At 37.9% G+C, this 16,018-nt stretch overlaps 1 protein-coding gene across 3 annotated transcripts in view; it reads right to left on the bottom strand.

The window, feature by feature from the left end:
* Positions 1–2,873: 2,873 nt before the first annotated feature.
* Positions 2,874–16,018, bottom strand: part of LOC135198645 (uncharacterized) — a 72,462-nt gene continuing 59,317 nt past the window's right edge. For 2 of the 3 annotated variants that reach the window (XM_064226426.1, XM_064226428.1), the window contains 4 exons: positions 14,120–14,656; positions 13,444–13,681; positions 11,475–11,665; positions 2,874–6,925 (listed from right to left, as the gene is read on the bottom strand). In XM_064226426.1, coding sequence (XP_064082496.1) covers positions 6,715–6,925; positions 11,475–11,665; positions 13,444–13,681; positions 14,120–14,656 — 1,177 coding nt within the window. In that variant the 3' untranslated portion in view covers positions 2,874–6,714. The remainder of the gene's footprint in view (positions 6,926–11,474; positions 11,666–13,443; positions 13,682–14,119; positions 14,657–16,018) is intronic. The other variant, XM_064226429.1, reaches the window with a different exon arrangement.

Raw genomic sequence — 16,018 nt, 5'->3', positions numbered from 1 at the left:
ACATTGCTACAGCAAACCTGTCCTGTCAGTTTACATCTTATACATACTGTGCACTACTACAGTACTTCTACATCAAAACAAGTTTCACTATCATTCTTCTCTGTAGTCCTTTGTAGTTAAGCAGTAGGGCACTGCTAATATAAAGGAAAGGCTGTGGGTCAAAACCCCATTCACTCCAGTAGAGAAAAAACTTCTTAGACACCATCCTAATGACCCAAATACTTGCAGGTTTTGGGTTTGCTCCAAGACGTGCAGTCATTTCCTTTCATGGGTTCAAGTGTAAATTACAGTAAACAAAACTTACTTATTCACAGTTATGTTACAGCAGAAGACATTACTTGTGGACAGCCCTATATATTCTTGAATACACAGGAGAATAGAAACCAAAAACTAAGCCTTCAGTTATCTATGGATTTGGAGCCAACATCATTACTCAAATTTTGGCCACAAGACTAATTCTGGGTCCTGGAACTAATTACCTCAACATTAGTACAGTGGAAGCCCATGACATAATCACAGGACAGGCAGGTCTCAGCACAGGGTTGTCTTGAAACTCCTGTTCAAGACTCTCTTTTAGAGGCAACGAGTGTCTCTGCAGAACTCGGTAAAAATCCATGATCTTCAAAAAATGACAAATTTTTAATCCAATTGTACTTTTCATAACTAACAAACCCTAGGTCTAAACAATACAATAAATCTTTTAGTGCCAGCTGGAAACTGGTCAACAAAATTGTCTACAAGGGACTATTGGTGCTCTGTTCTTGATCACAAGTTATGTAGGACCTCCTACATTTCCCCTCAGCAACTTGTGACCACACCAATAATTTAATACCTCAATCCTTTACCAAGAAATGAATGGCAGTATACTGAACCATAAACAGCTTGCTAATTGGCAGTGGGAAGAAAAGTTAAGTAAACACTCTTCTTCAACATTGACTCTGATGTTGAAGTCTTAAGACCCTGTACTTGATGAATTTTTAGAAAACTTTAGAGGAATTCCCTAAATTACTACTAGCCATATGACTATTAAAAGGTGCTGTCTGTTACATTATTTAGCAACTGAGAAGGTGCTGTCTGTTTCATTAATTAGCAACAGTTATTATTACTAGTTTAGCCTACAGGGTTAACTTTAGTGGAATTAACTGATCTTTAATTGTGTCTTGAGGCAGACACTGAAAAAAAAATCTTGACATAACCAAAAAAACTACATACTACACTAACTATGCAATTACATCATCACACAATGAATTGAAGAAAATAAACCTGAGCAAGACTGGCTTACAGAAAGCACATGAAAACTACTCAAAATTTAATCCAGCGATTGATTTAAAAATCAGTATATTACTTATATTACTTGCATGTCAATATATTCAAAAGTAAGTTCTGAAATATTACTTGCATGTCAATATTCAAAAAGTTCTGAAGTATTTTTTTCAGTTTGCAAGCATACTTTATAAGTAACCCATGTTTTTTTTCTTTTTACACTACTACTAAACTAGGCAGATGCTCTGAATAACTTCAAGAAATATGGAGAACACTGTCTAGTACATTCTTCAGTAGGCATTCTCTTAATATATAAAAAAAGCTCATTCACAGCAGAAGCAGCCAAGAATATATGGTTATGCATTTGCAAAACATATAAAAAAACAGTAGTTAATGACAAAAGATACATAAATATAACCAACCTACTAGCAGTTTAAGGCAAACTTAAAATAAATAGTTATCTACACAGTAGATGGTAGCACACATTAGTTTAGATTGGGCTCATTTCAGTCACTTTCGGTGAGTCTAAGCAACACCAGGGTGGAATCGGAAAGAAAAAAAAAAAAACTTTAAGTCATGCAGTTCCACTTAATGGCCCCAGTAGCACCATAATCCGTTAGAAAATGTTCACTAACAATATACTCAAACCCTTGCCAAGCTGGCTTAAGTTTATGATTTTTTGATGTTCAAATGATATTGACACACGTGGAACTGCTATGAAGCGCATTGATGAAAATGATCTAGTATACTTTTTATAGAAGTCCAAGCGCTGACAAGACAAAAAAAGTGTAAATAACCAAGCCTTCTGATGGTTTTACATCCTCCTTTGGAACCTATACATACCTGGATATATAGAATTTTGCAAAATCAAAAAGAACTTTCTAAATGCAGTCTCAATGCGCTGTTCTAAATTTTTGAATATATAACCATGAATAAAATTACTTTTCTTGACAAAACAGGAAACCTGAAGATATGTTCCCTACATAATGATAACTTCAACAATCCCTCTCATTTTGTATCATTTATAAATACCCACTACTCATTTCCATTACAGTGTCAACTTCATCACACAATTCTTACTCTGAACCTTTCAGTCCTGAGAAGAAACAAATGTGATACCAAAGTCCTCCTCAAGGAGACAAACCAGTCATAATAAGGTTACGATACAAAACAAACTGACTCACTTCCCCAAACCAGAATGCCCACATCTACCAATCTACTGACATTTTTAAAACTACTACAAAATCAGAAAATTTCCTATAAGGAAAAACATACAAACAGGCAAAGTATTGAGTGAAAATAAATAACCCTTGATAAAAAATAATCCTTACAGTACCAAAATGCAGTGCAATAAGTACAACTAAGTGATGTGATTATAGAGGCAGAGTGAGTAAAATTTAAATGTCAACTCCCAACCACAACTCTAGGTTACAGAGGCTACCATTACAGTATACGGTACTTTGACATTTACATTAGTCTTGAAATTTATTATTATTAAACCTTTTGCACGACAATTTTGGGACAACAGTTTAAAAGTACTTCATGCAGCAAATGAATAGCTTTTTTTTTACTGAGAACAGGCAGACAAAAGCCTCTCATCACCTCTGCCATTACACAAAAGAAATACCACAAGCAAATCTTTCTTATCTATGTTGCGAGACCAGTTGAAAAACAATACCTTGCAAACTCCTATGGAAAGATGCATTCTATAGTTAAGAGGCATCAGAGCAAAGTAAAAGTAGAATATACTTCAAAATGTGGCAGTGAATATTCCACTTCCATTGACTACATTTTTTAAATTCTTTCAAAATTCTTAAGTACAATCCCCTCAAAGAACCTTACAGCGAACAACAGTTGCTTAATTTCCAGCCCATGAAACTGATTCCATTCTTTCACTGCAGGATGGGTTTCTACTGCAACCAGTCTAAATTTTTCTCACAGACATGTGACTCATTTTGAGGGAACTAATAATTTCTCAAAACTACTACTTGGCAATTTCTAACTTCCCCCTTAAATTTATATTTTGTGTAACTTTCAAAATAACACACTTCATTTTCTTGTTTATTTTTACCCTTTGCAAGATTAGATGTCAAATGAGCTTCATCTAGACCCTTCTGGCCTGTGTAATCTTGCTCTGAGTTCCCCACTGGGTGCAGGCCATCATCAACTCTCTCAGGAGTTTTTGGTCCTTCCTTGCCATATAAATACTAATTAATAGTCCAAAAGTAACAAACTGGTTCAATATTACATTATCTGGTAGACGTAAGAATTTTCACCGTCTCAACTTCAAGCTTTCTGAGACCAGCATTTCTTTAATTAAAAGGCTGAAACTACTTGATTTTTTGTTTTCAATCTAGATAGTACTACACTGTCTGAAACTAAAATTTTAATTAGTTTATAATAATATCTCAAGACAGTGAAGTAGGGGTAAGAAACACATCTTTTCTTGTAAAAATTTGAATTTATTATTATTGTCTTTGTACTACTCTTCCATTTTTCTCTTTCCTTATTTCTCTATTACTATTATTGTCTTTTTCAACTTCTGTTTATTTTTATTACTATTAACCGGACCACTTATTTCTCCTTTACATAACTGAATACAGGCAAAACAACACTTCCATGTTCTTTTTACCTCCTGATATCTCATTTAGCTTAATTACTACGTATGGTGTTAGCTATCTCATACCGAGATATGTCTGTGTTTCAGATGGAAAAAAAGAAAAAAAATCTTAAAAAAATACAAAATAAACCAGAGTTGGCTGTGTTTCCTTGATTTCCTTATGAAGAGGTAATTTAAATTGCTAAATCTAAATTGGCCACATTAACAGTACAGTAGAAGGAATAATATAGGAAGGGAGTCACACAAGCATCTACCTAAATGCACGAGCAAATCCTTCCGTCTTTTTTTTTTTTTTTGTACTTGGTAAAATTTATCTTTCATTAATCTTTGACAAAGTTTGAAAAATAAAAAATAAAACTTAATCAAAAGCAAGATTAAATAAAAACATAAAAATTAATTAAAACAAAAAGTTCTCATTTTCAAAAGGCACCATCATGGACATGAGGCCACAAAAATGCAACTTGTCAAGAGAACACCACTTAAAAAAGCTTGGCAGTGCAACTGAGTTCCCTGGAATAACTTAAATAATTCCTATATTTTCATAAAGCATTAATTGTTAGAAAGGGTCTCTGCACACTGTCTCATCATGAACAGCAAAGTTTATCAAACAAATAATACTTGCATGCAAAAACAAAACTAGGATGAAATATACACCAGAGCCAACCAAATACAGTACAGTACTCCAATTCCCTGCATACAACCATTATCAATATTAAAATTCCTGCTGTAACACATTCTCCTAATCTACACAAAAGGTAAACAAAGACCATGGAACTGGTCTAAAAGAGAACTTGCTATGTTGCTATGGCATGTAGAAATACACAAAAGAATGGTACGAAGAACTGCATTAGGTCCCTCCTCTTCAAACACAACCCCACAAAGTCCCAAGTTTCTGCACCATAAAAACTTGATTGTTTAGCTCACTTTCCTATAAAAAAATTTCTCTTTCCTATAAAAAAATTTCTATCTTTAAATAATTCAATTACTTTATACAGTACATTTAAGACACTCCAAGTATGAGAAAGGCAAAGTGACAAAACCAAGATAGTCTAATACTGTAGTGTCGTCAAGAACATGGACTAAACTCATTTAACTACATTCCAAATGCACTGGATATAACAGCTTCAACGTGCACTTACAAAAGCCATCAAAACCACAGTGCTACCCCAAAGATCAAATTCTATACATGAATATTAAGCAAAATATCATTTTAAATGTGGAAGATGTAACACCAAAATTAGACAATGTATCACATCCTACAATTGTGTTCAACAAAAAATGGCTTTGAGAAAGTTCTAGAGTTCGACAGCGTACAACTGAAAGAAACAACGTAGGAAAGGACCATGAAATACAACCAAAATCAGGAAATCATATCACAAAGCAGCTTCCCAAAATGGGAATCTAGGAAAAACTCAAACATGATTAAAAATACATCATTTCTACAAGACAAAGGATCCCATAAGTAGGAGGATGAGTTCCATAATACCTTCAAGTGAGAAATCCCCAAAAATCTATACTTATTCTCAAATTAATTTCCCAAGACTTCCTACTGTTCATTTACACAATAGCTCATGCAAACTAACCAATCAAAACAAATCTAAAAACAAAAAACACCATTTCCTTTGGAATGCTTACCATTCAATTTCAAATTAAACTCATGAATGACAATACCAATATAATTGGTGACTAGTATGACTTACTCCAGCAATTTTTTAATGACTTCCCATTCTCCATCCAATTTCCAACCCACACAAAAGTGCTTAATACAGACTACTGTACAACATTTCCAGCTTTTCGATTCCAAAATGAACACACACAGATGGTGCAGTTATCAGCTGTGCTAAAATTCTTCTTTGGTACAGGTGTGGGTCCCTATCTCACAGCTCCCCACAACAGAACCACCAGCTACAAATGTTCCAGTTATTTCCTCATGGCTTTAAGTCCTGAATGTCCCCTTCCTTGAAGGGAGCAACAGTTATTTCTGTTGACATGTGAAAATCAAAACAGTTACTGAATCCAACTGATGCACTATCCAAACAGGAGGGATTAGCACCATCTATGAACCTCAATTAGACAGTTAAACTGAAGATGCGGATTAGCATTTTAGGTAGGCTTCATCATCAGTCCAGAGTAACTGTAATGTCAAGCATTCACAATGCAAACTTTGCATATTGGAGGCTTGTAAAGGCAGTGAATGGCTTACAAAACAGTAGATACCAAACACCTGTTTGGAGACCACTATTTCTAAGTGTCGGTAACTGCATCTTACACATAGCTAAGACTTTCAGTGGGAATGGAAAACTAAAACTAACAGGTAGACTAAATTTGGCTAAAACTTAAAATCATCAAACTTTTTTATGTAAATCCACTGGATGTCTCAAAAATGCAATTCTCAATACACAATAGTAATTATATCTTCATGAAAAGCAGTTCTGTACATTCCTTAAAAAATACTGAGGTTCTGTATCACAAGACATCCAATTCAGGGATTTTCTTTTTACATTCTGATGTGTAGCTATTTAGCAGATACCTCTATAGCAGATAATTCTAGAGCGAAGACTATATAAATATGCAGAGAATGTATTTATGCAACATTTATGTGTAAGGGAGTAACTATGACCTTTAAATGCACATTACATTCAGTTAAATTTTCATCACACTTCTTGCAAACCACACACAAATACTGTAATTTCTTACTCTGTTCATAAAATCTAATACTGACACATTCTCTAAGATTACTATGACATGTGATGTTTGAAATTATAGACTAACCCCAGTGAGCTTCAACTTACACTTAAAAAACTAATATAAATTTAAATCCTAAGTGGTAATCACAATGCTAACCATGGATGGTGCTGTAATGACTCTTTCGACCGGTCCCCATAGTCATAGAGAATCTCTGTGCCACAGGGTAGGTCTGTTTTGGCTAATAAAATTAAGTGTGGTCTGCCATTTACTTCAACTGCCTTAGGGACTAAGTTACCATTTCGACTGTGGTTGACCAAACGCCCAAGATATCCTGTCTCCTCTGTAGCGTCAATACTGAAAATGGATAAAGGAATTGCTTCAATTAGTCTAGAAGAGAAATTTTGTATTTGAGCTAAAAAGACACGAGGTCACACAGGTTTGAGTCGTCAGTAAAAGAAACCAATACATTAGTCACACAAAATTTCGTATAGGGAGAAGTGTGCAGCGCATGAAGAGGAACTACCTACGATCACAATCTATGTCACTGTCAATTAATCATCATCTAAGATTAAATTGAATTTTATGTATACACATCTTAAATTGAATTTGACTTGTACAAATCACAAAATTCATAACTGATGAGATCTCACCCTCTTACATGGCCATATCAAGAAAGGAACATTAATACTTTGTATACAGTTTACAGTTGGCCTAGAATAATAATCTAGCTATGTACCTTCAAGTCAAGACTAAGATTCCCAGTAAAGAATAAAAGTGGCAACTTGCTTGTCTTCATTTGAGAAGAGAAGGCGAGCAGTCCAACTTCACTCTTCACCTACTTCTACTTAAATCCTCAATCAAGCTTATGATCACTCCAATTCATCACCAGACAATTAATTTTACCACTCCTGGTAAGAGATAGAAGTGCACAAATACTGCAGGTGAGGGCCATTAGAGTAAGACAAAATGGCTTAATAGGAAGACTTTAGTTTGCACCCAAAAACAGAATGTTTGGCGCTAGATTAGCACAGTCCTTACCTACTTAATTTGTATAATTACCTCAAAGAATGAGTAAGCAATATTATCGAATAATGCTATATTTATTTGAATAAAAGGGTTACACAAGTTATTACTTTCCCTGCACAGCTAATCGCTAGATATCTGCTTATACATTTGTCCAATCTTTATGAATACTTGCTATAGATATCTGCTTACACATGCACTGTTATAGATTCAAAGCATTACTGATATGATTATTACTGTCATTTTTTATTTAGTATTAATGCTAGTGAGAATAATTTTATCATAAATAAAAGGTGAAAAATGCAGCAAGTAAAACTAAAGAAGTTAAGACAGCTAAGCAGAAGGCCTGAGGGATCAACATACTGTAAACGGGGAGATGAAAATACAGCCAGGGGCAAAATGAGCACAGAAAAGTGACCTTCTATCATCAAGTGTGCAAAAAATGGAATGCTATGTGGCACTTTGCTTCATGACTTATGCAATACACAAAATTCAAGATCAAGTTATTCTCAGGAGGAAAGAATGTTGTCGTTGCAGTAGACATAACATTCCAAAGCTCAATTAAAACTGATAAGACTTGTTGCCGCCGCCACCACATTATATATTAAGCACAGCTACAAAAATATGCGTGCAATAAATCTGAGTGAATAACTTCCAAGGTAAAAACCCAGAAATCAATGAATTAATTTCCAAGCCTAATCTTTCCTTTCCAACACAAATGTGCAATCTACCCACCTTATCACGTTCTCCAGTCCCAGTATACTTCAGCTTACACCTTTGAACAACACCACAACAAGACTTACAACCCAAACACTCCTATCCGACAGAGAGCTCTCTCCTACCAACCAAACAACCCTCACATGTGTCTCCTTCTGCACTCGTTATTGTTTACATTCACCCAACGCCGCCCAAATCTTGTCTTCTATGACGTCACAACACAACTTAAATACATCAATAAACACTTTCTAAAATAAAAACATATGCTTCCCATACATTGTACATCCACCATATTTCGACAAAGCAGAAAATAACCATAACAATACAAATGAAATAACTCTGGCTATACTGATATATAATCAATCAAAACCAAGAAATGAAGTTTTCATAATAAAACTAATATTGTAATACTTGCCTGAACACCTGAATTCGGCCAGGTTACTGACCAGCCCGAACTATATCCCCATAAATTTACCCACAAAGTGGATAGTAATTAACTGTAAGCGCTACAAACGCTGCAGGTAAAATCTTCTTAAATGAGTTACCCGAGGTATCGTTGGCAACACTGCTGCAAATATCAGCCGACAGAAGCCGACATCCCCAATCGAGTCACTCTATATCAAAATTGAAATGGGGAGGAGGGTGGGAATCATTCAGGTATTACAATATTAGTTTTATTATGAAAACTTCATATTGCAATACACTCCCTGAACTCCTGAATTAGCCCAATTAACAAAATTTAATGGTGGGATCAATCTAATTCAGCCCAACCTGTCAATAGAGCATAAGCAGGTAACTCATTGTGAACCTACTACAGCATGTGTAAATGTGTGTCCTCACCTAGTTGTCCAACGATGTGTAAATGTGTGTGTCCCCACCTAGTTGTCCAACTTGGTAGGTGAGGATGCTTGCAGTCTCGTCCCTAAGGTACCATCTGAGCCAGAAGTGCCTCCCATGTGGTATTCTATACCTCTCATGTATGGAGGGGAAAAGTCAAACCTCCCATGTGGTTATCCAGCCTCTCATGTCTAGAGGAGAAGTTGAGTGTGCAGGACCTTCAAGTTCTCTACTGCTCACTGGAGTAGATGACTGTGCAGAAGAAGTTGAAGATATTCCTACATGCCACTGGGATCTGCCTAACCTCAAAGACCTTAAACAAAAATATACACTCGATATGAACCCTGATCAACAGCTTCAGCACGCGGAGGTTCCGATGGAAGAAATGGAAATTAGTCTGTCTGAGATCTTTCCTCTCTGGAAAATACAAGCCTCACGAGATGTAACCACTACCAAACAATTCAATGAGGGCACCTGAGAGAGAGGAGCCTCCACAAATTCGTTGCGTGGAGCTCTTGACGACGGCAGAAGGGTTACCTGCTACCCCATAGAACCCCTTCCGATTAGGAAGCAAGGTTGAATACGTTTCAAACATTGCTTGATTTGGTTGCTTAGGTTCCTCAGGAGCCTGGACTGCAGATAGAGAGAATGGATAAAGTCCACCATCCACTTATACTCGCTTACATTCGCTGGAGAAAAAAAATCGCATCTGGTACCGTTTCTTCTTCAATAGAGCATTCTCTGCCAGAACGGTCTGACCAAACCGGAACAGGAAGAGAGACAGGCTGACCCCCTGCAAGAGCTGTGCCCAACACCCGGACCTTGCTACACCTGGATGCGCAAAACCAACACCTGACATACCGACCGCATCATATCTGAGCTACCGCACTTGGTTGTGCAAACCCTGTACAGTACTAAGTAAAGGTGACGACAAAACTCCTGAGCTAGTCGCACTCGACTGCGCAAACCCCTCACCACCCAGCGACAATGACGTAACACCTGGGCCAACCACACCTGGGCGACTAACGCCCACCCCTAGGAGCAGAGAGGCCGCAACACCCGATCCTCCCAACTCTCGCTGAACCACTGCCAAACCAAGACAGGTATCTGGAGCTGAAGTCACATTGATTAAGGGAGGGGGAGGATGTATTTCAGATAGCCTGGAACCAAAGCAGAACCCACATTGAAAACCTTAGTAGGAGGAACAGAAATGCCGCAGGAAAGTTGAGAAAGAAATACAAGACTGAGAGAAAAAGGAAGCCACACTCGGAATTACCACCAGAGCACCTACCGCCGACATTGGACAGGTGGAGAACATACCAAATGGTACTATGCTCAAAGGAGCATCAAAGGACAAGCTACAAGCAGTGGAACCAATGAGAACCAAAGAAGGAAAATTACCAGCTACTCTAGAGAAAGGAGAGGCAGAGGACACAATCGGTACCGACACACTCGACAATGGCACGGACGAATCACCAACTGCCGTAGCACTCGCAAGAAACAGCGGACACATTACGTCCCAAACCAGGTAAAGGATGAATATACAACGTTGCGAAGACTCTGCAACCGCCTGTGAAACCTCTAGACAGAAGCCTGAGAAACTACAGAACCTGTGGAAGCTGCTAAAGATGACAGCCCAGTCAAAGGTACACCTTCCCTCAACCCCGGAGAGAGAGAGAGAGAGAGAGAGAGAGAGAGAGAGAGAGAGAGAGAGAGGCGCAGAAGCCCCAACACTGCAGGATTGAACCAATGAAAACTCTTTGCTCTTCTCAGTTAACATATCCATAGTGAGTCCAAAGTACTGATCCAAAGTCAAAATCGGGAGAGAAATTCCAAAATCCAGTCAATAAAGTGTAGATCCAAAAAGGCGTTAATAACAGGCCAAAGTCGTAATCTGATAACCAAAATTCAAAAACTTTAAATGGGGGTAGGGCTAAACGACCAGAAGTTCGCCTGATGTGGGACAAATCTGCACAGCACGGCAAACCAATAACAATTGGGGATGTCTGCCTCTGTTGGTTGATATTTGCAGCAGCGTTGCCAACGGTACCTAAGGTAACTCATTTGACAAGATTTTACCTGCAGCAATGGTAACACTGACAGTAACTACCCACTTTGTGGGTAAATTTATAGGGATATAGTTCGGGCTGGTCAGTGACCAGGGCTAACTCAGATGTTCAAGGTGTGTATTGCAATATGAAGAGTAAAAGCAAAAATATTCCAGTACAGTGCATTACTGAAAATGCACACAATTAAAATATTTTTTAACTAAATACAAACACAATCTTGTTTGTGCATATAAACTCAAAACCTGCTGAAGACTTACCAGTACTGTTGATTTTGAAAAGTAAAGTAATAATTATAACATCCTTTGGATGCATCTTGTGCATATAATTTTTCACGGTCTTTCGCCTCTTTCATATCAATCAAATCTCCTATGTATTCAACCACAAATTCACCTTTGGCAAAACGTCTTGTAGTGATAACACCTCGGCCTTTGGCTCCAAAGTTTTCAACCTGAAAAACAAGAAAAGGATGTTAGTATGCATGATCGTGGACAAACTCAAGAAAAACCACACTTTAACATTTTGAAGAATTAAGGTGCCAAAAAAGAAGAAGAAGAAGACCTGTGCTTAAATTTAAACCGATCCTCAACACTTCTTGATATTAATATATATTGGGAGTTATTTCCTGTTATTTATCAACTGCTCACACAATCCTACAATTAAGCATAAACTGCATCATCCACTTAAATTCTGCTTTCCACTGACATGCACAAGATCTAGGCAATGCCATCATTGTTGTACATAGACCTAACTGCTTTATCTGCATCATTTCACTTAAATGTCCACATAAGCAAGGATCCATCATGGCCAAACATTATACCAGTTTCATGCATTTTGTGAAATGAGTATCTATTCTGTTGGAAAATGAATTTTATTGACAGTACTTTTGAAGTTCAGTTATTTTGAAGTTATGACATTTCACAGATCACTGAAAATAGCAACCTTTTTATGGAGGTGTACTTTTAATACTCTTAACACTACATAAGATCGAAGGCAATTCTGCTGTCAAACCTGAACCCACATTAGTTAATGAGTTTTATAACCTAGAAATAATGCAAAATACCCTAGCCAGTGTGATTACTATTATCATCATTGGCGTTAAAAAGGTTATACTGGAAATATAGGAGTGACTCAAGATCAAGTTTGTCATCATGAGACTCCAGTGACTTTTTGCCAGTCCAAGAAAATCAAGACCTAAGACCGTGATCCGTTTTAGTAGCCCAAGCTAATGTTCCATTCTCAATAATTCAGTGAAATCTCTTTCTCATTAGAGGCATTGCATGTCTACACCTGTCACCTGTCCAGCCCTAACTACCCTGGATAAATGGTCGGCAGTTCATCGTCAATCTCCTCCCAGGAGACCACCAAATGGTTCTTTCATTGTTCCTGGTACTCCTCACAACCAATCCAAGTAACTAAGGCCTGGCTCATATCTTCAGGGTCAAATGTTCTTGCCAGGCCCATAAATAAACTTTGGTTGTGCAACTATGACAGGGTGATAAGGACATATATTCTCTAGCTACAATCTACAAATGAACCAGTCAATTTCTAACATCCTCAAGCTCTTACTCTGAAGGGAAAGTTGATGCACAAGCTATAGCTACAACTGACCCATGGGGTCTTCTCATATGTTCTCCTTGCCCAATTAATGGCTAAAGAAATCTTATAGCATTTAATGGTGTTCTTCCCAGGGTTGTTACTAATCCTTCAACACAAAAGTCATTACTATGGATGTAATACACTTTCTGCCTGGAAGTATCGTATCCTGCGGAGGTAGATTCCACTGGCAATTCTGAAGAAAAGACTAACAGATTGGTAGTTACCTGACGTCAATTGTAAGGATCACTGCCAATGAATAAATACAATAATACGCTTACTAAATATTAAATGTTACAGAATGCACGCAAGTTCTCCAAACTGGACATTCTAGAGGCAAATAGTCAAGGAACCATGCATTCTTGGGTTTGCCTGATAAATAGGTAACACTGATACACCTGTCCTCAGGGAAGTTCCTACAGCTCATGTGAAAAGTAAAGGCGAGTAGTAATTTTTTTCTTTTTTTTACCCTTCCTTGTCTAGTAAAATGCTGCAACTTTCCCAAGAACTCTGACTTCAGTAGGGGATTGGGGTCATGGTCAGAATCCTTCTCAGAAGCCTTAGAACATTACAAAACCAAGAATGTGGGCGAACATATGACTAGCAGGGCTGTAATGAAACTAAAGCTCTTACCTTTAATCCATCCTCACAGCTATTCAAAATTCTTTCCTCTATTTCTTTCTGACGTTCTTGTAATAAAGTTGTTTTGGGCTTGCGTCTCGATCTCCTAATTTGGAAAAACTCTGTCATTTGAGTGTCACGTAACACAGGTTTAGCTTCCCCATTTGTTACTACTGTGCTGGTTTCTGTTTTAACAGCCTTCTCTGATTTTGGTTGCGATGGTATCCGGCCAGGTGCTTGGGTTGGTAACCTGAAATAAACCAGGGCCACTATTCATATTTATGATAACGATGAAGTTGGCTCAGCATTGGTCTGCCTGTGCATGCCACTTGAACAACTCCCCCACACAGATAAGGCTACTAAGAATGACTGAACAAAAAAATAAGGTGTTACTGTCACATGTACAGAGCAAGGGTACAGTTAGGCAATGCTGATTATGTAAGGTGATCAGCTCAAGACTACTAAATCTAGGAATACCTTGATATTGAACCTTACTCCTTAAATTTTATGTAATTAAGCAAACAACCCTGTATATAACAACCAAGTATGCAAGAAATTTTAAGCTAACAAGGGAAACATTCTTAATGCAGCATTTAATTCTTTACTCAACTACCCACAACTAAGTAATAAAATATCAATCATATGGCATTTATTTAGGAGAAACCAACAAAACGGACAAGGCCCTTACTTTCTTCTGGCTTTTGTGGTCTTTCCATTGAAAACAAGTTTCTTGGTGGGCATAGAAAGCTTTAGCTTTGACAAGGCTGAAGAAGGTGATAATGGAGAATCCAACCTTAAAACTTCTTCATTAAGTGCTTGGATTTTGTGAGGTGTTGGAGGGCCAGTGTGAAGACTGTTACCTTCATCGCCAGACGTCGCACCTAACGAAGAGCTGGGAGAATTTGTACTAACGGGGCACTGTACAGTTAAAGGACATTTTGTCAATCCTGCAAAACTACTGATATCCTTGGGAGGCTGTAACTGGAGCTCCTTCAGTGCCTGGCTTCTCGTACATACTGTTCGCTTTGGGGGGGTGATGAGGGCTGAGACAGTGCTAGACATCCCAGTGGTGGTACCATTCACCATTCTGGTTGGTGTTGTGGGAGCAGAAGATGAAACAGGTCGAGTTAGCTGGGCACTCGAAAACTCTAGATCCAATCCACAGCTCCCATTGGCCAACGTTTCACCTGGAGTTCCTTCTGCATCATCAGCAGCTGGTGGAGATCTGAAAGCAAAACCAAAACATTTACATTTATATATTCAGCGCCACCCTGCACTGCACTATCATACAGTTTCCAATTACCATCAAATTGTCTGATTTGGCCACTCGCTTGAAATTAAACTCTTAAATGTTGGCAAGATCCCAGTACACCATAGTATTGTCTCTAGCATATTTCTCATATAAAAAAAAAAAAAAAATGCTAAAAACTTTGAGGAAAAACAGGACATACTGGTGTAACTCAAAAATTCCATGGCTCCTGGCACGATACAATGAACTCTTTATTTAATTATATAGCAGAGGTTACATCATTGAAATCCCATACTGAGTAAATGAATAATAGTACATAGCTTTGTAATCTAACTAGAACACTAACTCACCTCTTCTGTGATTGGACCATGGCATTTGTTCTTAATGAGGGAGTAAACTAGAGCAAGACGGGGATTGAAAGACAGCTGGGTGAGGAAATTCCTTTACAAAACAGGAGCCAAACAGAAACTTGAAAACATTGCAGAGTAAAAGTCGTATCTACAGAAAAAGCATCTATCCAAAGGAAGGTCAACACAGCAAACAAAGGTTCGACTAAAAACGTTGACGTCCACGAAACTTCAGTCCAGAATAAAAATAAAAAAAAGCATAAGATACGATAAAAAAAACCTGGCTCGGAATAGAAAAGTGAAGCGAAACTCCAGTCTCCAAGGCGGTAGAAGAAAGACTGATATTGTGCTGGGGTACGATCTTGGTTAATGACCAAGTATCCACTCCGTATGTGCATGAGTTGCCAGATGCGACAGATTCCATGTTTTGCAATCTTTGATTGTTTTCACTGGTTTTCCAGCTATTGCTAGATTATTAAGACCAAAGGTTTGTTCTGCATATGAACAACTAAGATTACAACAACTTGGTCATTGGATGAAAAGGGCCAACAAACCATGGTGAAGAAGTGTTCACGAAGACCTGGATCAGATGGAATCACATGAAAAAAGGAAAGTACAACATCAGAGTGAGATCTTGTTAGTTCCTAACACCAGAAAGGGAGACCTTGTCATGGTAATCGCTCTATAGCGAAATAACATATAAAGGAAAGGAAAATGTATCTTCTTCGAGTAGGTCTGCAGCGAGGAGGCATTCCAGCACGTGCTGGAAGTGTCTGTTCTCATGATTGTTCGAGAATACTCAGGTGTGTTGTGGAACTCCAGCACTTTGTTATGATGTAACATTTTGTCTAGATCATTCTATTCAGCCCCGCCCCGAGATCAACGTAAAGTATATATATATATGACTGAGGAAGTCGAGAATACTCAGGTGTGTTGTGGAACTCCAGCACTCGGCCGTCGTCAGAGACGCCGCGTATTATGATGTAACATT

The sequence above is a fragment of the Macrobrachium nipponense genome, chromosome 22 (assembly GCF_015104395.2).
Source record: "Macrobrachium nipponense isolate FS-2020 chromosome 22, ASM1510439v2, whole genome shotgun sequence".
Taxonomy (NCBI): domain Eukaryota; kingdom Metazoa; phylum Arthropoda; class Malacostraca; order Decapoda; family Palaemonidae; genus Macrobrachium; species Macrobrachium nipponense.
The sequence above is the reverse complement of the archived record's forward strand: the minus strand, read 5'-3'. Positions and strand labels throughout refer to the sequence as shown.